Source organism: Perissodus microlepis, chromosome 7 (assembly GCF_051167445.1).
Source record: "Perissodus microlepis isolate ML-2025 ecotype Zambia chromosome 7, ASM5116744v1, whole genome shotgun sequence".
Taxonomy (NCBI): domain Eukaryota; kingdom Metazoa; phylum Chordata; class Actinopteri; order Cichliformes; family Cichlidae; genus Perissodus; species Perissodus microlepis.
The window spans coordinates 6,849,561-6,873,865 of record NC_140467.1 but is presented as its reverse complement, the minus strand read 5'-3'; the positions used below and the strand labels follow the sequence as shown (position 1 = coordinate 6,873,865).

The 24,305-nt window shown below is 39.2% G+C and overlaps 1 protein-coding gene across 2 annotated transcripts in view; it reads right to left on the bottom strand.

The window, feature by feature from the left end:
• furinb (furin (paired basic amino acid cleaving enzyme) b) overlaps positions 1 to 24,305 on the bottom strand; it is a 93,496-nt gene that overhangs the window by 23,396 nt on the left and 45,795 nt on the right. For both annotated transcript variants that reach the window (XM_084933021.1, XM_084933022.1), the window contains exons 4-7: positions 19,551 to 19,646; positions 17,801 to 17,929; positions 17,320 to 17,396; positions 1,213 to 1,301 (exon numbers count right to left, since the gene is read on the bottom strand). In XM_084933021.1, coding sequence (XP_084789147.1) covers positions 1,213 to 1,301; positions 17,320 to 17,396; positions 17,801 to 17,929; positions 19,551 to 19,646 — 391 coding nt within the window. The remainder of the gene's footprint in view (positions 1 to 1,212; positions 1,302 to 17,319; positions 17,397 to 17,800; positions 17,930 to 19,550; positions 19,647 to 24,305) is intronic.

Below are 24,305 nucleotides of genomic sequence, written 5' to 3'. Positions count from 1 at the left end.
CACCCACACAAAAAACACACACAACTTGAGTGCTTGGGAGCGAATCACAGCTGTTTATAAGCAATCCACTGATGCCGTGACGTGAACAGATTCACAGAGGAATAATTTATGAGAGCGGGGCCAATGTGCGGCTCTGTCGGGAGATGAATGGTAATGAAGACAAAGAAGGAGAGTTATGAGTAACATCTGTGAACAGGCTGCTCAGGGCTCCACCGGCTCCGCTGAGTCTTGTTGGCTGCCATCATGGCATTGACAGATTGTTTGATGACAAAAGTTACTAAAGGCCTTCTTGGAATAATTTATCAAACACAAAAATATTCAGGAGGAAAAATAATCCTTCCAGACTTGATTTGTTTTCGCAGATTTAATTTGAATGAACTGCTCTACATACAGCATCTTTCTGTATGTATATCTGCACAGGCAGACAGCTTAATTACTGATTGGAAAAGATTCTCCCCAAAGAGTCTAATTTTGACTAACTTTCATATAAACATATGAATATGTATCAATAGTTTAAACTAACTTTGGAAATCCAACTTGATTAAAATAAGCAAATTAATTTTAAAAAATATTAAGTTTTATGTGGAGAGCCAAATAAAGGTGGAGGGCAGCACAATGAAGGCATTGACACGAATTAAGAAAATCAGATTGAGCCTTTCATAAACATTGAACATGAACCTAACCGGTTTAAATGCAGGGATGAAATCGTTACAGTGACCATTTTATTTGTTTTACTGGAGCATAGGAGTTTTAATTAAGTCATGATCTACTTATTTCCAGGCAAGAAAAACTGCAGCAAATGATCAAAAGCAATTCATCTCACAGGCTTTGGATAAAGAACTATTCACTGCATAATACTGCCTATCTCTGCAGCACACTCTCACTTGTACATCTGAACAATACAGAGCCAGTCAGTCAGTAAATGAGAGTCAGTGGTCCAGAAAAAAACATTATGGATATTAGCTTTAAAATCTATCACTGGATCATTAATATAATGCGAAGCCTGAGCTGCTGCAAAATTGTCGTTCTGACACAAACCCCAAAGTCCCAGAGATCTTAAAAGAAAGACATTAACTTCCAAGTTATTAATGGTGAATGTGTATTTTGTTCTGTATCAGTTCTAAGTGAAATTATCATAAACTCATTTAAATGAGTATAATACTGATTAAACCTTCTGCCAAATTAAAAATATCAATCGTGTGCTTAACTCACCTCCAATTTTAGCATTATAGGCCACACCCACACCACATACACCATTGTTTGCTGCAGCTGCAACTTCTCCTGCACACCGTGTTCCATGCCTGGCAAGAGAAAAGGTGAAAGTGAATGAAAAGATGGGTCATAAGAAAAGAAAAGAACATTAAAACCCCCCCACAAAGGCTCTGAAGGCTAAATAAAATTAGCGAAAATGGCAGTTAATGTTCTTGAGCTGTGCTGGATGTTTAAATAACAGGGCAGCTAAAGTATTGCTAAAAATAAATATGCAATCAAAAGACAAACACAAGCCCACTGGCCCTCGTTAGAACTGCAGCACATGCATGTCTTACAGCTTTAACAATAGATGTCAAAAAGCCTGATATGCCTTCGACATTTAAGGGCTTCTCATTTAGACAGCTGTATAATTTAATACTTGTAACAACACAGAGAGCTGTAACCTCTGTGGTGAACCTGATGTGCAATTAGAACCATAAAGGACACATGAGATTTCTTTTCCACACAGCACAATAAGTATCAACAAGTGAAAAACTGTTGGGGTGCTTTATTAAAGAGGAGCTGCAAATATAGCATTAAAAAAAAGAAAAATTGTTCTGTGAAACAACTGAAATTGTGACTTAATAAAACCAACATGATGTTTGCGTGTTCTAATCGTACTTTTTGCACTTTCATTTTTAACGGTCTTAAACACACATTTTTCTCCCCCTCAAGTTTCAAACTCAAACGTTCGCAGTTGAGGTCTTCCTCCGACCTGACAGCTTGATATTCAGCATCCTTTTTCCAATTTCACTATCCCCCCCTCTGCACATGTCCAAACCATCAGCCTTGCTTCTCTAACTTTGTCTCCAAACTGCTCAACCTGAGCTGATACACTATTTCTAATCCTGTCCACCCTGGTCTGAAACTCTCTTCACCTCCACAAAACTATCCACACACTCTTCCTTCAAGATTACTCCTACTCCATTTCGCTTCCTCGCCACACCATGGTGGAACAGTCTGAATCCACCTCAAACGCTCCTGGCCTTGCTTCCCATCTACCTGGTCTCCTGAAAATGCATTACATTCATTTTCTTTCTCTAGATCATATCAGCCAGCCCTCGTCCTGTGCTACTGTCCTGACATTTAAAGTCCCTACTCTCACCTGCCTTTCCCATCTCCTCTTCCTTTGTCTTCAGCCAACAGCAGGACAATTTCCACCGGTACCCTGCTGGCCAACTGCACCGGAGGCGCTCGTTACTAACTAGTATGGAAATCTCATTCTTGATGATCCACATGTTTAATTTGGCAAAGATTTTATACCAGATGCAACTCTGACCATTCATTCTTGGGTTCAGCGTGAGTGCACTGGCTGGGCCTCAAACTGGTATCTTGAACATAACAATGAATTCACTGTACTCAAATGGACTCCACAGTTACCAGATCTCAGCCAACAGAGCACTTTTGGAATGCGATAGAATCAGAGAATATCATCATAGATGTATATCCGACTAATCTGCATCAACTGTATGATGCTCTCATGTCAACGTGGACAAAAATCTTTGAGGAATGTTTCCAAAACTTTTTTATGGTCAAACCCTGCATTAGCAAGATGTACCTAATACAGTGTATAGTGTATATAGTTGTATACTATACTATAAAAACATGTACAAGTAGTATTAAACTCATTATACATAATATTCAGACAGGACAACAGGCAGAAAAACCCTAACCTGGAATCACCAGTTTACCTAACATGCATAACTTTGGACCACGGAACGAAGCCAAAGTGCCCGGGGAGAACTCTGTGCAGGCACATGGAGAACACGCAAATTCTACATAGTGAGGCCTCAGCTGGCAAGCAGATTCAAACCTTGGGCCTTCTTGCTGTGAGGAAACAGTGCTGAGGTACTGCATCACTCAATTTTTTAAGAAAAAAAAGTATTAGAAATATTTTCTTTTGTGACACAGGCTATAGGGTCTTCCAGTCCGAAAAAAAGACTGAATAGAAACCTGAGGACAAGTACAAAAGCCTGTCAAAAACTAACTTTACCTTTGACAGTCACTGGCCACAGGCCATCCAAATGAAATACGAGACTTTATCAATGCCCATGAATTATTCATGAAGTCCATCAATAATTCCTTGAACCAGTCTTGAGTTTTAGAGAAGAGACAGGTTGCCTATAGAGCGTTGTCTACATGTCAAACAGACCAAAACTTCACAAATGGAAACTATTCCAACCCCCTACAAACACACTTTATCAAGATCTTTATTAGATCTTGTCCTATTATAAACAATGGAGAGTTTAATTGAAAAATGCAGAGCTTTGCATGATTCCAAGCAAAAAGGTAGTCATTACCGGAAAAGAATTGAATTTGTTTCATTGACTTTTGGGGAGAAGCAGTGTGATGAGATGGGAAACAGAAGTGAGCATTTGGCATTTAAGACAGGTCATTAAGATTGTCTCCTGATTACAGTGCAGGTATCTGATTAGGAAGTGCAGTGTTTCACACCTGTCGGGGGGGATGTGTTGAGTGTATGTTATCAGAACAAAGCTAATTACATCCACAGCATTGCCACACAGGAGCCAAAAATGACTTCCTTTTTGATCTCCTAACCTCGCTTATGATGAGCCAGAGGACAAAGTCGTTTCACAGGGCGGGAGTGTGGCTACACCTCCAGCTGAGATTCTGATTAGACTTTGTGTGGATCTGTGATACATTACCCACCCGCTAACTCGCAGTTTTGTTCACTCGGATATGTTTTAGCAGAGAATCACTGCTGTGTTATTACTTATTCCACCCATGTCGTTTTTGTGACAAAGTCACAATTTATAACAGAAAAAAGAATGATGTGGAAACCCAACCAAAAAAAACCCCCGAAGCTGAACTTTGTTACAAATCATTCATTTTATGACCTAAGCTGTCAACTACAAACCTTAATGTGATTTTTAAACAAGCAATCAATTTGCCTAACAGGGATTATTTTTCACAGGCTCTTACAGAAGCACCTTGGCACATATGGCAGGATATAAGGCAACACAAATGCATTTTACAAGTTGTCATTGCTAAATTGAACTACAATGTTTTGCTCTTAACTAGTTTCATATTACATAAATAGCAGCACTCAATTGGCACATTTCTCTAAAGAACCACACATGGTGGTTCAGCTATCTTAGTGATGGCTGAACGACATCTCTGACCCGAACCATCCATCCATCCATTTTTTTCCCGCTTATCCCGGGCTGGGTCGCGGGGGCAACAGCCTGAGCAGAGAAGCCCAGACCTACCTCTCCCCAGCCACCTCCTCTAGCACCTCAAATCAAATCAAATCAAATCACTTTTATTGTCACATCACATGTGCAGGTACACAGGTACAGTACATGCGAGTGAAATCCTTCTGAAAACCTCCAGGCCAGCCGAGAGATATAATCTCTCCAGCCTGTCCTGTGTCTGCCCCGGGGCCTCCTCCCGGTGGGACATACCTTGTCAGATGCCTGAACCACCTCAACTGGCTCCTTTCGATGTGGAGGAGCAGCGGCTCTACTCTGAGCCACTCCCAGATGGCCGAACTTCTCACCCTATCCCTATTTACCCTAATTGTAAACCTGACACTAAAAACACATTTTGAGCCTCAAGAAAGCCTTCAAACTCGTGAGGACCGGCGTGTGTGTCCTCACAAGTATAGTAGAATGCCAGTTTTGGTCCTCACAAAGATGTCTAAACAGGAACACACACACATGAGCTGAACTGCAACATGTTAGATGGGGAGGCCATATCAGCAAAACACTTTATAACTCTTTATAACTTAAGCTATAACTTGCAATACAGACACACAAATCAGTCATCTTATTGTATCAGAGCATTTGCTATAGTAAAAGCTTGCAGCATAGTCTATAGTCTCAGCTGATCAGAGTGTGGGCTGTTGTTTTCTGTACAACAGGACATCTCTGTCTGCATGTGAAGTGGGGAGCAGACCTTTTAGTGAGTACCCATTGTCTAATCAGAGCACTAAAGAGGCACAGACCTGCCCACTCATTACATTTTAGCTCACAATTGCGTGTCTGACAAACGTCTCACTGGCTGGCTTTACAAGCTCGTCCACACAAATCAGTGTGTTATTATGTGCTGCGAGCGCAGAGTGGGTGTTGAATGGTGGCCGTCAGTCATTTCAGATCATACAAAATGGAGCCATAAGACCACTAGTGTGACTGCGACAAAACCCTTTTCCACACAACAAAAGTATGAGTGAGAAGATTTTATGTTGATGGCAGATGCTAGGGTGTAGTTCTCTTTAATTACTGAGAAAGCTGGGCGATCAGTGCTAATCAGGCCCGACCTGGCACAAGTTAAATTACTACATTTTTATATATTAAGGAACCAATTTAACATAAAACAATCATAGAAGAGATCTATATTTGAAAACATAAAATTTAATGCAGCAGTGGGTCACTGCTACACACCAGTGTAGGCTTTAATGTGAAGGTATTCAATGCAGTTACTGATTTATGTTTTTGGAAATTAGACTTAAAAATTATAAATCCAACTCGCATTTGTTTGTTTTAACCTGACATTTTGCTACATATTAAAGCAATTTACAACTGTCCCTTTGCAGTGGTCATAATTTCCTTGGAGTGAGTAAAAACGAAGGGAGAACTAATTTTAAAAGAGATGTTTTGCTGTCCTTTATTACACAGGCCAGGGAGCGTGCCATTACCCGCAATGGCTAAGATCACACATCGTCAGCACTATGGACAGCCAGATGGCTTGGCCGAGAAAACGCCTTGTTACATGCAGACATTTGCAGTTTAACTTCACAAAAAAAAGCAGATTCATGTGCCAACTGTCACTGACGTTTGTTTAAAAAACAACAACAAAAAAACACCACAATCCTTACGGGTCTTACACCAAAAGTCTGAGTTTTCAGCTTCCTTTAATTACATCAGCACTGCTATGTTTTCATAAAACAATCATAGTATTGGATTTAAAAAGGTCCGGGATTCTGAAAAGGGAATTTTAATTAGCGCTTTATATTAATGTCTCCACTGCCTTTAGTGGTAAATATCTGCATGCACATGCCGTTGTTTGGTCCACAGCATCACAAAACAGCCTTTACGCTCCAGACAGCACATATCCTCAGACCATGAAGCCACAGATGTGATGCCAGGCAGGGGATTCAGCCAAGCGAGGCAGAGTGCACAGAGAGCCAGAGGCCTGAGAAGACTTTTATCGAGAGGCTGTGCACACCAAAATGTAAATGTTTCGAATACTGTCTGCATATTCACATGCACATAGAGCGGCTGATCTGGATCGAATTCAGCAAAAACAGCCAGACAGCTTAATATATCCAGGGAGACTCAGACGTGCCAGAGCACACAAAAGGGTTTATGATGAAGCCACAATTTTATCTTTCAAATGTCCATGAAATTAAATGATTTCTGAGACACTTTACTGAATGCCTCCATTCTATATCCATTTTAAATAGATTGGAAGAGTCGTCAGAGACGTGTCAAGTAGCGAGGGTAGGTGTAAGTGTAGTTTCAAAAGTAGGTAAAAGTTGACGTTTGCACAAAAGACGTGACGAGACAATGAAACACTTTCAAAATGGTTCATTCTGCAGAGAGACAATCACACTAAATAAATCACTGCTCTGTGAACTGGTGGATGTCAGAAGCTACATACATTGACTAAAATAAGCTTAGAATAAGAAAAGACCAAACAAAGCTTAGATAAAAGGCTGTTGAAGTAGAAATGCTCTGTTTACACAGCCAATGTGACCCCCCTTATCTTATCAGAAGAAGCAAAAGGGGCAGAGAGAGGTAATGCTTTTATCTGTCATCCTCAGGACAAGGAACCATTTTTGGGAAAGTCAATGCCCTGTCATTTGTTGGAGAATTTAGACATGTCATACAAGACAATCTCCACCTCGGACTTAGGAGTCAATAACATCATGAAATGTACTGTATATAAAGAATGCAACAATAGCAACTAACATAAAAGAATTCTGCAAAAGAAAACTCTTCTTAGATGTGACAAATACAGCGTAAGAATCTTAGCTTTGCCACCATCACAATTTTTAAAACTGTCTTTGCTTTGAAAAGCTAACTGCAGTCGTGAGTTCTCAGAATCGGCTCTCTGAGCAAAAGAATGACAACACCACGGAACGCAAGTTTGATACCATCATGAGTTGTTGCATAAGAAAAATTGCCATCATAATCCGGCTACCCCTTCGGCGCCAGCTGTGGGCTCAAGGCTGGAGCCGAACAAAAACTCCCTGATAACGACTGTGTTGAGTCTGTTCCTTCCCATTCCATGTAAGGCCACCTGGGTTGGCTGGAAGACTGTTTACTTAGCCTGGCAGGGCAAAGGACACTGTCTCAGCTGAACTATGGACACGCAAACACATACATATACTGATACTGATAAGCACTCACTGACGCATCACCCTCCCTACCCCGGATCCAACGCCACCTCCAACGCTTACCTCCCCTCTGATGTGGACATCGGGTCAGCTGGAGTCGCAGTCGAAGATTGCAGCGGTCCCAGATCAGATGTACACACTGGAACACTTTCCCATGTTGCTTGTCTGTGTTTATTGTGCTATGGTGTGTTGATATCTGTGCATTCCTGTATTATCCTTTTGTGTTACACATTTCGATGTTTTTTTTTTCCTCGCTACCTAGCCTGACCTGTCTCCCCAATGTGATGTTTGTGTATTGTATGTACGGTCGGCAAGGTCTGTCATCTCGGTTGTGGGCAAAAGACCTGCAACTGACAAATAAAGGCTATCTCATCTCATCATCTCATCTCAAAAAAGGTGATGGTTTAGTGAGCAGATGGAAGAGGTTACATTTTATGCCAATGCATTTTAATCTTTTTAATAACCCCCAAAGGAAATCCACTAATCACGGTGGTCAGCTGCACGCGCGCACGCACGCACGCACGCACACGCACACACACACTTTATTAGGTACATTTTTCTAGTACCAGGTTGCCTAGATGCAACGAGTTGCAGTGATACGATCGGCTGATTAGATATTTGTGACAACAAGCATCCAACAGGTATACTTCATAAAGTAACCAGAAAGTGTATATGTGTTTGTACTTAGTACAGCTTTGGTTTCAAAGGTGGGCATGCAGAATACTTTACAGACGGGGTTCTGGCGCTCACACAGCTCTGTGTTAGATTCCACCAGCTGATATGACCATGACCCTGACTAAAAGAATGTGACAACAAGAAGTTTATAAAAGGTTTATCTTAATAGAAAAAACATGTTTCTGCAGATTTCTCATTTTGCTTTTACCTTGAACGAAACCAAGGTGGTTACTTGGACACAAGGACCTCTTGGTGACCAACTTCAGTTCTTGCTGGGGGCTTGGAGGAGTGCTGTTACATTTTTTGGCCAATCAGGAATGGCAAAATATTATTACTGTATCTTTTCCCCCCTTCACATTAATACAAAACTAATAAACAATCTTAAAGGGGTGCTTCAATAATTTAGCAATATTCTTGCAAAAGTACTCTGGTAACCTTAGAACAACAAAAGACATTTTATTACTGAAACATAACCCTGCCAAATCACTCGACCCGATCTAGTCGTTTACCATTTTTAGAGTCGTCCAGGTAATACTGTGGCAATGAGCAAGAGAAAGACACTAATCCCTACAGCACCATAATAATCACATATTTCAAGACTTATCAAACCAAATATTTAAATGTGTTTAACGGTTTTCAGTTTTTGTTACTGCAGGTTCTAGTATTAATGTTTAAGACAGTTCTGATGTTGGCTTGTTGAAGTGAAGGTGTGACCTGGAAGTGTCTGCAGGGCAGCCATAGTAAGAGCTGGTGAAATTCTCTAAATACTAAAGGGAGGTCCTTCAGTTTTTCCTTCATTATCTCTCTGAACACTGACTAGAGCCTATACCATCCTTTAGAAGAAGGATGGTATAGGCTCTTACAAAATTAAGCAGCTTGAAGCCTATATAGACCTATAAAAAATTTAATTTTGGTGATAAATTTATATTTTCAACTGGGTTTTACATCTGTATCATGCAACAGATGCATATAGAAAACTATTGAGCCATCCAAAATAAATGCAGTTGGCTTCTCTGAGTACTACTGATGCCTCTTACAAAGTCCTAATGAATTATCCTCGCATCTTTCTCAGAAAAGAAAATGAACAGGCTGCTGGTCGGCTGCCTGGCTGGTATGGCTTTGCCTTTCAGTGCTGACATGAAATACTTTCTCGTAAACGCACTTTGAATCGAATCTGTTCCAACGCCGAGAATCTATGTTTACAAATGGTAGATGAATGTGACCACACATACACATTCAGTTTGTGTTTGTATTCTGTTACGCAGAGGATGTGTATCAGAATATGCATCATCAAGTGAGACTAATGTCTAACGAATGCTTGGCTAAACTGTAGGATCTGAGTCTTGGCATTGCTCAGTTGGTTTTAGAGGGACTGAATAGGGTCCGTTCATTGTAGCTGCCAAAAGGATTAGGCTATTTTTTGCTCTACTCAACTCAGTTCAGCTGTGGCCTTAGGCAGGTCTGTTCAAATGGTTACAGTGGAGTGAGAAGTAGAAATAGCTTCATTGTATGGATGAACACAGAGGTTCTTGAAGCTTTGTAGAGGAGATCAGATGAGCTTGTTTAATATTTCACGTTTTAAACCCTTGGCATTGAGTAAACATGCATTGAATCCTTTTCTTGTCTGCCTTCTTATAATGATGGCAGCCAATACAATGGACAGAAGACAGGGAAGTATGTTGGGGTAGTTGACTGTCCATCAGAAGAAAACATTAAATAGTCTGTAACTAGACTGATATTCATAGGCAACATATCTATAGGCAATTCACACTTTCTAATCCAACTCACTTGGATGTCTTTGTGTGGGAGGAAACTTATGTGGAGTTGGAAGGAAATACATCTTTTTTTAGGAAGAAGAAGAGGACAAGATATCAAAATGCCCATTTTGTTTGTACTATGACTGTTCAGTAGCATTGTAACAATTCAGAAACCCATCGTCTCCTCAGCTGACTCAGCCTTCTGGGGCAATAGCTAATTTCCCACTGTAACCTGGATATCTGGCTCAAGACAATGATTATTGTTTAAGATGCAGAGGAATTTCAAAAAGCTAACAAAAACCTAAATCGTTGTCAGACGGTAATTCATGGTTGCCAGATTGCATTTCAGCAAATGCAATCCCTCTGTTCTTCTCCACAAGGACTGCTTACCTGCATGTAACCAACTCCTCCTGAAATTTGTTTCCTAATAGTATTCTGATTACTTGAGGACTAAAGGTGGACAAAAAAAATCTACTCGTCTTTCCATACAGAGTCTGCATATGCATATATCTATTAATAGAGATTAGACAAGTGCTGCTTCCCCTGTCCTAAAAATCATCATTACTCTGCTTTACGAAGCAATGTGGTGGAAGAGGAAATGGGACTCTTAATGTTGCTATCGTAGCTTAAAACGAGCCTGTCCAAATGATGAAGTAACTGAAAAGACAATAAATGAAAATAGTGCAGTGTGTCTCTAAACAAATTACATAAAATCATCTGTGCAACAAAGCACATTTAAAGGATTTTAAATGCATTTATACTAATAAAAGTAACTTTGTATAAAAAGCAAAAAGCTTCACCCTAAATAGCATGTTAAACTGGACTTCCTCCACTTACTGCTAACACAACTGGTCCAAAATCAGTCTGTCACTGTATGTCTATTAAACAACACACCGAGAAAAAAAAAAAGTGATATTGATTGAGTCGAGGTGATCAGTAATGTCTCATAAATTATGAACCCGGCTCACCACCTCCATAAATTACCCATTTAAAATGTTTACAAAACAGCAGCTTCATACTGCAAGAAGCTTTTCTTTAGCAAAAGTAATATCTTCAAAACAGAAAGCCAGAGGATTCAGGTTTAAGAGTGGGTTCTCTGCCAACTTCACCTCTCGCAAGCCTGCCTGGCTGTCAGGAAAATAAACAGGCTTTCCCCAGCAGAATAAACAAGACAAGGGAAAGGAGAATTACAGTATTCAGGCTAGATAGAGGCTGGCAGCATTCTAAACAATAATTGATAAACTCGGTGTAAACAGAACACAGCATTTATCTTCAGCATGCAATGGGCCAGAGCAAATAGGAGAAAATAAGGTTTTGTGCACATGCCCCCTGCAGTTTTTAAAAATTATTTCTTTATTCATCCCACGATGTTTCAGGTAATGTCCAAGTCTGATAAAACTTTTGGTAAATTAGTAGCAAACTTTGGTTGTTTATTTACTCGGCACAGAGTATACTTGTAAACATGTACACTAATAGGGGAAGGAGAAAGAACACATGCACACTAATCAGACACATGCGGACTGCACTATTGTTTGACTTAAAATAACTTCTGATTCTTCAACCATTAAGCTCTTATGTGAAAAAACGCACTTGACATAGCAGCAGTTCAACCAATGCCAATTCCACAAAATGCTGTGCTCTAAAATGTCTCGTAAGCAAAGTCAACGCAGCCAGGTACGACCTGCTGTGTCAAACACTATAACAGAAGCATTAAAGCAGACAACACATCAGGAAGCTGTCAACTTTGATTTGTACCCTCCTTCAGCTTTGATTTTTCCTGCATCAGCCTCCAAAGACACAGATTTATTACCTCCATAAAGTCTTAGATATGCATTCAGCCTATGTACAGGAGGGATGTAGATTTCCAAATAACAGGACGGGCATTTTTATTTGCATTCGGGTACAAAAATAAGGTTCATTTCAGGCCTTAGCCACTTGTCTTGGCCAAGGACACAGTGCCTGCAGATGGTATTTAACTCTTTTCCTTCTTTCTGGTGTTGCAGTCCAAATTTAAATTGGATTGAGCTATGTTTTCAGCCGCTAAGTACATAATAAGACCCAAAGACATAAAAATGTTTTCAGTTGCATTGATAGTAAAACACAAACATTTTGCCTCCGCAGCGAGTGACCTTTCACCTTTCTTTCTCTCAGTATAATTAGGTGAAGTAAAGGTAACATCATGAATTAACTACCAACGCAACTTTCACATGATTAAAGAAAAAAAAACAAACAAACCTCAGTTTATTTTCTGTCTGATCATCAAAGAGCTTCAAAGAATTGCTCTTTTGCATACCTAGGGTGCAACAATTGGCTTTGAACTTGAGTTGCTGTTGTCTTATTAGCTTATCAGCTCGAAGCAGTCTGCCCATTCTACCATGAACTCTGGCATCAACAAGGCAGTTTTACCCAGAGAAATGCCGTTCACTGAATATTTCCTCTTTTACAGATCATTCTCTTTATACCTCAGTGTTTCTGAAATACTAGGACAAACACATCTGGCATGAACAACCATATCTTATTCTAAGTCACCCAAATCACCCCTATTCGCCACTCTGATGCTCCATTTGAACTTCAGCATGTTGTCTTGACCATATGTACCGGGTTGCTGACTAGATATTTGAGTAAATAGCTAAACAGGTATGCCTAATGAAGTGGCTGGTGAGTGCATGCATGATCAAAAAACCTTTAAAGAGAATATGTGTAAGAATATACACTCTCTTTAATGTGTTATCCGCAAGCAATCAAGTAGGAAACTGAAGGAGCAGGAAAAAAGAGCCCCAATAAAAGTTACATACTACTTTACCTCTTAAAAAATGTAACGCATCCCGCAGCCATCTGCCCAGCCCCCAGTAATGTCAGAACAAATTAATAATTTAATGAAATTAAAATTAAAATGCGAGGCTTGTGCAGAACGGGTACAATTACATTCCTCTAGTCTGTGTCTTTTTGCTGAAGAAGTGCTTTCATGATCAGAGAAACAAATAGTCACATTCCACCAAGGACAGAGCAATTTATTGGGGCAAGAGAAGCATGCAAACACTTTTCTTGGTCTTTCTCAATGCCATCATCCAGATTAGCCACTAAACCTTTAGCCTTGAGTTTAACCATTCAGTATTCAGAGGATGATGGGTTGATTTGTAATCAAGGACATGAGGCTGTTTAGCATGCCAGTCATTTTCTGATAAAGACTGTCACTACACACTCTCCCATGCAGGCATATGGATCTCAGTTAATGAAGCCCTGTGAAAAGTTCTCTATAGGAGATAACAGCTCTCCACGGGGAAGTTAGAGAAACAGAGTATATTGTATGTGGGTGGCTGAATACATTTGAAGAAGAGGGGGCAGTAACCAGGTGAGCTGAATTGCCTGGTTATGCATACTGTATGTGCCTTGGGAAACTCAAACCTTTCTCTTCATTTGTCTTTATTTGTTGGAAAAAAAATTAATATAAGCTGTTATAAACAAAACGAAAGAGAATAATGAATCACCACAAAATTAAAACGTTGAAAATCTGCACGGTAGTGTGTAGTTTCGACGTGTGAATAACAGAATGATATGAATGTGGCTGCATTTAGCGACAGCTTGCCAAGAGAGTTATCTACTGAATTATCCTTAATTTTTACCTTGTCAAGAATTTAGAGGTGGGGGAAAATACATAAAATCAGGCCAATCTGATTGCAATAAAGTTACTCACTCAAAATATGAATGTTTTTAAAACGCAAATATATCTCAATTCTGGCAAAAAACAAACAAACAATATTACAGCACAAAAAAAGAAGTGGCTTCATTTAACAAAAGAACCAAGGTAACACTAATTATAATGTTTGCAAAATAATTATTGCAAGTTTGAGTGACAACACCAGCAAGAGGCTGAAATGCTCATCTACAAAATATGAGTGCCAGTTATTTGATGTTTTAATAGTGCTACTGCTGCTGCTGTCCAATCAAGCAGCTCATCTGTAAATGACACTGAATATCCTGCAATATGATAACATTAGTGTTATACTTTGTGCATTTTTCTTTAGCAAAGAAAGCCTAAGAATATTCTCTGATTTTCTTCATTCAAGATGTTTACCGAGAGGCTGATGCTATAGCTAGCATTAGGTAGTGTTCTGTCTAGATAATAAAGCTAAAAACTTACGTAGCAGAGCTAAAAATCAATATCGAAAATCGATAAAGAACCAGATGGATCAGCAGAATCAATAGTGACACTGGTGTCAATAAAAGCGTAACAATCCCAAGTCCTAAAATGGAAATTGCTTAAAACGTTCTAGGTTGAGAAATACCTGAAGTTACAGTGTGTAAAATTTCACCACTAGATGTCAGTAGATTACAGACTGCAGTTAACTGAGCTCTTTTTTTTTCTTACATGAGTGCATAATTCTAGTTACAGCGGCTGCTGTAGGAGAAAAAGTAAATGTAGTCAGCCAGTCTCCTCTTTATCTCATCTGTCCATATGTGTCCACATCTGTTTACCCCGGAGGAAGCTGTAAAACTTTGTAAAAGGAGTCGTTAAGTCAGCGAAACTCACTTCCACCTGATGAGAACAATAGGTGAGTTGTTGGGGATATCCTGAACTTTTCTGTACCTAACCACTGCTGTTTTTGCCAATGTTAGCTGCTGTTAGTAAAGTGGATCTAACATTGGTTGACTTGGACACTTGGCAAATAAACTCTCATACGATGTGAAAATGTAATCAAACTGTTTATCAGAGAGAATGTGCGATTTTTAGGACACTTGAGCTCAACATTAGCTTGCATAATGCTGTTTAACTGGCTCAGTGTCAGCTGTCGGGGGACAGGAGGGGGTCACGTGTCTGATCTGCTGACAATAAGTAATTGTGACAATATTGGGAATAAATAAACATTTTTATGCACATTTTCGTGTGGTACAGTCCTGACTTTGGTTCAGGAGTCGAGGACTGAGGTGAAGAGGATTGGGATGATGTTTTCTATAGATGCTGGTCACGTTGTCTCTTTCCTTTGTGTTTTCACTTCTTTGGTGGAGGGGACCTCTGCGCAGATGATGAAACATAGGTATCACCTTGAATCTGAAGGTGCAGACATGAATTAAAATTTGCCTCCACAGTAGGCGAATGCCTACGAGTTCTCTTCTCCTCCACCTTTGACATATTATGTATGTGGCCGTTCTCTAGCCACATACATAAAACCCGATTAGGCTGAAGGATGATGTCCATGTAGGACATTGTTATCAAGTGGTCGAGATGGACTTCAATCATATTACGCATCATATTTGTGAAATGTTTCACAAAATGTTTTATGTTTTGCAGTGCATAACGTTTTCAGTAGTCGTCTCTTTTTTTAATGTCAGTCACATCAAATTTAAAAATGGCATATACATTAACCTTGCTCGGCCTTTACATAATTGATTTAAATTACATTTTCCAGACTGTCCTAACATTTGTGTAACCAGTGTTACCGTGTATCATTATGGGCCCAGCTGGAATTTCATTAGAATCTTTCACAAATACAAAATGTATTAAAACCGTGCTGTGATAAATTTTCATTAAAACTCTCCTTATTCACAGCTGGACTGATAAATATCCATGCCGTTATCAGAATTAATACCCCGATTCCAATAATGATGAACACAAATATTTTATTGATAAAGCACAAATGAATTACTGGCCTTCAACTAAACATGCACTCCCCTCCAAGAATAACTGCCAAGTCAAGACAGAGCATCTCAATAGAAAAACGGCTGAGATGAGAATTGAAAAATCAGCCTTGCGTGTCATCAGTACAAATGAACTGGCCTCCATGACTCTGGAAAAATGCCTTCCTCCGAGTCTCCTCTGCTTTTTGTTGTCCTATGAATATATTCATATAATCTCCTTGTGAGGGGGTTGTGAGCATTACTCACTGTCAGCCTGCATTGCTTTGTGGAGATTTGCATAACTCATTGGATATAATTTGTCCACAGGTCACTCCAAACACCAAAGCTCCACACTGTAGACACAAAGACACACCCTTGCTATTCATTTTATGCTCAGAAATTGATCCAATGTAAGATAATTACTCTAGCAGCTCTACCGACAGCAGCAGTAGAACATGTGTAAGTGCAAACCCATGAATTTCATGTTTTTATTATGTTTGGAAAGTATAAGCATGGTGCAGTTTGGGAGCTGTAGTAAACCAGAGTCAGAGAGCAATCCCCTCCAGTAGTGCTTTGTTCGATCAGCACGACAGAGTGGGATCTACGATACACTGACAGGAAAGGCTGGATTCGCTCTGCATGGCTGCTCAAGCTGTCGGCAAGGACAAGAAACAGGCGTCTGTGCAAAAATTGCAGATGCCAGCCTCTTTCAAGATGAATAAATATTGCAGATGAACAGATCATATTTTGGATGATAACAGAAAAAAAACAAGCAAAACTAGACGAACAACAGAAGCTGCTTAAAGAGACAAACGTCAAAGCACCAAAAAGCAACTGTAAAGAAGCAGATTTATTTTAACAGCTTTTAATAATTTCTTTTAAAAAACAACAACAACAACTAAAAAAACATTAAGCCCATTCGGCCTTTCATTCTGACCAACTGTAACTGGAAATACTATGCTTTGAAACAAAACTAACAAAGAAAAACAAACATACAACCACAAAAAGACTTAGTGGCACGAAAAGAGAGAGATTTGAGACAAATCCTGCTGTGCATTTCAGAGGCGGGATGCAGCTTCTCATCTGCTCCAGGGGGGATTGGACAAAAGCAGAGGACCATGGCGTTTTGAGAAATGGGGAGAGAGGAGGGGATGAGCGATAAGGATTCATTCTTGCCGACGCTTTAGTGTTCCATCAATAAATTGGGACAAACATGTTTTCATGTGATCACCAAAGACTGGAAGGGAAAAAATGGTGTGTATTTGTATTTGGGAAGAGCATGAGTCAATGGGGGGCAAGTAAACAAGAGCTGTATTGGCAACAAATAAGTGCTATTTTGGTGGTGGGGCATTATGGGCTGGATTGATGCTACAGCAACTTGAGTTGTGTGCTGAAGCAAGAAAAAAGGGGAACAATCTTTCAAGAGATTTCAGAATGACTGCACCCATACTTCCACACTTAAATAATTGGTTTCTAAATGCAAATGCCTGAGCCATAAGCACTGGACCCAAAGCGGAATCCACTTTCTTTCTCACCAGTCCCTGATAACTACAGCTTTCAGGGAGCAAAATATAACTAATAAAACAAGAGGTGGACAGTCTATTCCAAATTATTTAATCACTAAATAAAAATGTATATTCAAGTTTGCTAGCACATTACCTGTTCTCATTTCGTTGTGTATATCTTGGTTGAGGGTCAGTATCTCCATCATTTACGTCATAGCTGGCCTCAGGGTCCTAAAAGAGAAATAAGAAAAGGTTATGCCACCAATCAAGTGATTTTACATTTCTTTTAAAGAGCTGGCTTAATTGTTTTGTCCGTAGTTGTGTAGTATAATTTTTCCTCTGTGACTAAATGTTTAAAAAAAACCCTGAAAAGCTGTCGGTCGGACCTTTTGTGTGCACAAGGGTTTTGGATGATTTTGATACAGCTGATAAAACAAAGGAAGTACGAAATTTTAGTGGCTATAATTCTTACTGAATGGCATGAAAATTAAAATACATATCAAAAAGTTGCCCTTTTCTCATCACCAGTTAAAATAGACATTTTGTTAACTGGTTTCAAAATGCATCGTGTGTTGAGAAGTTTGGGACAAGAACATGTCCGGCTCCACCTCAGCTATTTGAAATTTATGACTTACGTAATTGCTTATGAGGTCGGGATGGTCCTTCTCAATTCCATCATCCAGGATAGTGACCACTACACCTCTTCCTGTGTAGCCCTGAACCCAGGCTGCTTTTGTATTCAGATCTTGATGTGTTGGGTTGGACTGGAAGAGACAAAGGCTTTTGTTCAGCTGTCAATCTGCCATGACTGACTTTTCCGAGACAATATGACAGAAAAGGTCTGTCAGTGAAAGAAGGTCCTACATCTTCTGCAAAGACCTTCTCTGCTGCATGTTATTAAAAACAGCATCGCTTGATACACCTGACACCAAGAAGATACGAGGGGAGATCAGAGGTGCTTCATGAACATTTTAAACTCCCATTTTAATGCATCACCCCGGTATGTCTGCCTCCTCAGTTGCCCATTGTGAACATCCTAGTGTTGTTTTGCTGTCAGCGAAAAAGAAAGACAACCTGTTGCAGGTCAGGCATCTTGGGGAGAGAGCATTTGCCTCTCGTACTGAAGAAATAACATTCGGCAGCAATCGAGAGGAGAGGGAGGGAGGCAGACAAAAGGCAGCGGTAAAGCGTGATTTGGAGGAATAAGTGAAAATCTGTACAGCTCGAAGAATAAGGAGAGGTGAGTGCGAGAGCTGACAGAGATGGTTACAAATAAACACAGATATATGGGAACAGAAAGACATTAAGATAATCTCCTCTGCCTCCTTTTCTTTTTCCAGTTTCCCTTTGACTTCACATTGAAGTGCACATAGCTTAAACTTATGAATACATTTAATACACATTATTAAATTCAGGCAGACACAACTCAATACATCACTTAAGTAAAAAAAAGTGTTTGCCCTAAAGTGACTGTGCTAAATAAACCTTTTATAAAAGAATTCTAAATCCCATAAATTTATTATGCAACCAAAACAGAACTCCAGCACTGGTGGTTTGTGCGTTCAGCTAAACCAGCTTTGTTTATTTGTTTGTTTAAGCCAGAGCTTTGCAATGTAGTTGAAATAGGAAAAAAAGGGTTTAAGGCCTGAGACGATTAGAAGTCTAATGCTGAATGGCAGAGGTAGTTCCACAACTTCTATTCACTGGTGATTTATGTCTGGGATAGTCAATGTTGTCATTAATCCGCTGAACTGACAGAGGTTTTATGTAGTTACAAAAAAAAAAAGGGGGGGGGATTAAGGTGAATTGAGGCATCTCTGAGAAAAACTGCGAATAATGAAACAGACATGGAGGCAACATTATATGCCATCGATGCTTCACAGGTGATCTATCCTGACATGTAATTGCACATTCAACTCAACATCGTGGAAGGCACTACATTATATATTTGACTGAGAAAAAAAGTTGCAGGAGGTTAAAATAGGACAGGTAAAGAATAGCCCATAACGGAGCAACACATCTTATGATTACCGGACCGGCTGTATTTAAATATAAATATTCCACAAGAATACAGCTTGAAAACAGGCATTCCTATAGGCTGCTACTGAAATGATTGAATACAGAGAGGGCTTGAAAATGTAAAGTGGGATTTCAAATGCATATGAGAAGCAGCCACTATATAGTCAGCTGACTGTACACCCACTTTATTTGTTGGTGAAGCCATAGAGATATCTCTTTTAGAAAACTAGAAACATGCTACTGAAAATCTCATTATGTATGGTATTTCATAAGCATTTTAATTATTCCATTTCCCAATTTTAACATTTTAGTAATAATGTCAAACTAATGAGATAGATGGTAGGAAGCTAAAGGAAGTCTACACACCAGGTACCACTGCTTAGGGAAATCAGGATCCGTTAGGTCTTCATACACATCCCTCTTCTTCCTCTTTTTCACCACTTGCTGCTCTGTCCACAGGACCTGGATTGTCAAGGCACACACACGCGTGCACACACACACACACACACAAACAGCATGCCCACACAAAGCAAACAAGCAAACCCACACGCAAAAAGAAAAAGCACAGTTTACTCAGGTATCCTCACGATATTGTGTCATTATTAATGTTCTAATTTGAGAAATTGTTGCTGTGTCCCACAGACTGGGGATGTAGAAAAACACGGTCCCAGCTGCGTTCAAAAAGTAATAACTAGAAAGAGAAGCAGAGATGTGAAGAAAATCTAATTTAGTTCATTGCTCAGATGCACAGGGAAGGTGGCTACTGTACAGTGTGCCTGAGCAGGGGCCTTTGAAGTTGGGAGGGCTGCTGGGAAATGCTCAGGCTCAGTAAGTAAGGGTAACAAGTCTTGCTAATATCACACATAGTAAATTTCATATAGTGGTTTTGCTTCAGAAGTTGCAAAAAACAATGCAACACACAATGTTAACAGGTCACACAGCAAATCAGTTAATGTCATTCAACATTTGGGTTTTCATGCTAACACCCATATATTCTGAACACTCTGAGTACATGAGACAGTAGTAAGTTTAAATAGACCCATTTAGGTCAGCAATTTATATTCAAGCCGTGACAAAAAATAATAAAAGGACAGCATTCATATGCTTAACAAGGAATGCCTTGTTGTAGGGGTGTGCAAATAATCACATTTTAACTTCTATTATGATTGACAAATATTAAAAACAACTATTAAAACAAGGTTAAATTGACTATTCAATTCATTCATTCAATTTCACTATCTGTTAAGCTTTAGAAGATATGTTTCTCATTTTTTATTATTTTATTATTTTTGAGTTTATCCATTTAATTAAAAACCCCAAAACAAAACCCAAACAGCCCACCCACCTCCAACAAACATAACCCAATAATTATAAGGGGTTTTGTTTATTTTTATTTTTATGCAGAGCAGCTTTACCTCATGGTCACCTGTCAACTTGTCATCTATACAGAAAACACAAATAATGGGGCACTGGGGAATTGCTTTTTGTTTTTTTGCTATACTTGTGTAACTACACAAAAGTTAACTTTCTTAAAATAAGGACAAAAATACTGAAAATACAATTCAAATACTGACTTGGGCTGAAATTATACTATAGCAGAGGGAATCTGCAGACAGTCGATTGAGCGAGCTTACAGCAGAGGTTTATTTTCTACAGCACTTAGAGCAAATGCTGTTCTGCATTATTATTATTGATAAATGCATCCTTTGCTGATTTTTTTGTTGAAGGTGAAAAAGCCCAAACTCGCTCTATTTGCATGGAGAACACTCAAGTGAAGCGTGACTAAACTTTTGAATTTCCTTTACAATGCAGACTGTCAAAGTACAACTTACTATTTAAGTAGTTTAGGTCTTTTCAGTAGATTTTTTTTAGCATTTTGCAATCGCTTTGCTGCTGTTAGTGTTGTTTCTAATGGTGAGGCTTCTCTACTTGCTCGACTTCATGATTATATGCTTCTGTAAAGCACGAGGTCTGAAAGAAAATGTGTTGAGTAGAGCTGCTGAGGGTGTAAGCTCCAAACCCAGCTGAAAACTTTGCCTTAGAAAATGCAGCCATTAACCTCATTGAAATGACCCTAGACTAATTAACATTTATCTCATTTCATTACATTTATAACTGCACATGTCTGACCTCACCGCACTGCTGCCCACTGCCCGCCACATTATTAACGGAGCAAAATTACCACCCATGATAATCTGCATACAGCCATCGACTACAGGATAAACAGCATTTCATTTATAGCTAAAGCTGACTTCAAACATAATTAATGCAATCTCTTTTGCAAATTGAGCAACATTTCAGCAAGACGACCTCCTCTTAATAACTACAAAAAAAAGGTGGAATCAGTTTATTTCTGGAGATTAAGTGATCTTTGGAAATTAAAAAATATACTTCAAGTGTTGGGCAAGGACAAAGACTAGACAAATACAACCACCTGCACAAAGAAATAATCAAGAAACAAGGAGGAGGTCTCCACAAGGGCTAGCACTGTAATCTGCTTGCGCAATAAACATTTGTTCCATCTCTCTCAGTGTGTCCTGAGGGTTTTCATGTCTGATGACTAAGAAGAAGTCATGCTGGAGTTGTTGGCAAAGCAGAAAGAGAGAGAGCAGTCAAAAGACACACTGTCCTTTGATCTATAGCTCTGTGGCTCACTTTAAAGAGAAAGAAGGAAAGAAAAAGATACGTTTAGGGACTTTTTCCATTGCTATTTGTATGAATAAATCTAATCAAATAACAATCACCAATAAATTGATGCCACACATATCAACGAGACAGTTAATAAGGAGGGTATTATTCTGTCTGCAGTATGCTTTGGAAAGTTTAGCAGTGAATGTAAACATTCCTAGTTTGTTTAGCAGGAAATCTCACAGGGGGCCTTTTAATTTGAAGCTAAATTGAAAATGTCATATTGAGCTCAGGACTGAAATAACTAAAGATTTGTTATTGTGGGAAACTATCGTGTCAATCAGACTGCAGGAGGGGTTGCTTGGAGACAGAGCATGCAAATAAAAAAAGAAAAAAGAAAAAAAACTAACAAATTTCGGGTATCTCATGCATCATTGAGATCCATATATTTCACAAACTATTTAGTCAATAGCCTTTGATGCTCCGTAATTGATTTTACAGACTAGCCATGCTGCACAAGCTCCAATATTATTTCTTGATATGGAATTATTTCACAATGAAAGGTGTCAAAAGCAACAAGAGAAAAACAGACAACACGTCTTTTAAAGAAAAATGTTATTGAAAGTACACTTGTTTACCTTAACTTTTCAATAAAGACAGATATTAAATATACATTTATCTATTTACAGCAGCACTTGTAAGCCTGCAAAGCTGATCTCAGGTTTGCACGCTGATGTGAGAGTCTGATTACCATGTAAAGGTAGTCTACAAGTATGAAGATCAGCACCTGCTGCTGGGAATTGGACTGTGATGATGGAATACAATGAACAAACCATCCAGAAGAAACGGCATATGTCACTGGAGCGGGAATGATACACCACTGGCCAATTTCTGAGTAGTAACGGTGGATAAGGCATCTGTTTTCCTTTATTCCTTAATGCACTATATTACACTGCATTACAGCTGCCCATTTTTACATTTCCTACATGCCTCTGGTAATGCAGCCTGCACACATGAAGGCAGCCTCTGATGCAGTTATCATAAATTACTACAACTAAGGCTACGTTCACACTGCAGGTCTTAATGCTCAATTCCGATTTTTTGATCAAATCCGATTTTTTTGTCTGCTTGTTCACACTACAAATAAAATGCGACAGCAAACGCGCACTAGTGTGAATGCTCAAAGCGGCCCACATGCGCAAAAGAAGACGTCACACACAACGCGCTCTGTTTAGACCCAGAGCAAACAATATTGTTTGACTGATGGCCCTTAATATAAAGACTTTGGACTTTACGTTTCCCAATTTTTGCTTTAAGTTATTTTGTTATTTACATAATAATGTAGATAACCTAATAATTATCCTTATTGCTGTTTTAGAGGAGCGGTGCTTCAAAGGATAGTTGCAGATTTCTGTCAGAATCTGCAGATTATACAGTACAAATAAAATGTTCACGTTTCTCCAACGTTGTCTTCCCAACAGTTTCACTGACATCTACATCGGATGGCCAGGAAGCGTTCACGATGTCTTCTCAGGCACTGATAATTGGCGTCTGTCTTGTGTCAGTGACGTAAAAGACGGATTTAATGCGACATGACCGTTCAAACAGCAGTCGCTTTCTAAAACATTGGATATGTATCGGATTCAGTACCACATACGAAAGTGACCCAGATCGGATTTGAAAATATCGGATTTGTGCCGTTCACACTGTCATACCATGATCGGACATGGGTCGCATAGGGTCAAAAAAATCGGATTTGATGCGCTTTCGCCTGCAGTGTGAACGTAGCCTAATACCTTTTCTCACGGGTAGAGTACTATAAGGTCTTGACCCTACAATGTAAAGTACACAGAGATGACTGTTGTGAATTGGCTCTATATAGATATATATGAATCAAATTTAAATTTATCATTGTCATTGGAGGATTTTGTTATAATTATTACAACATTTTCTCAACCAGCTCTTCTACAATTTCTGCTCTAAAGAGATTTTATCCAGATCCAAGAAGAAATTGAATTTTTTTATTTAAAGATTTAACTGAATTTCTTTCCTTTTTGAAAATGGGACTTTATTAATTTTTCTTTATTAAAAGGATCAGAAAATAAGAATCTGAAATAACATTCATAATAAGATAAGATGGCACATACGCACTGCCTTTATGGTCTATGCCCTGCATAAACCAATGTACTTATGTGAATAGTCAGCCCCGAAAGGCCACTCTGAGTCACGAAAAACCCTGCATTAACAAGCACTGTCTGTATATCCAAGGCTTCAGACACTGAAAGCATATTCCCTTTTGCAGCTTTAGTGTTGTCTCAACAATAAAAAGATCAGTGAGCCAGACATTACGACGAGCATGGTTTATTTTGAGGTGATTACACACATATTGCGCTGGTGCTGTAAATCAATGATGGCTTCTTCAAGGGTCTGGAAGATAATATCGAGGAATATTCACGACATGATGAACAGAAAACAGATATTCTTCATCTCGTT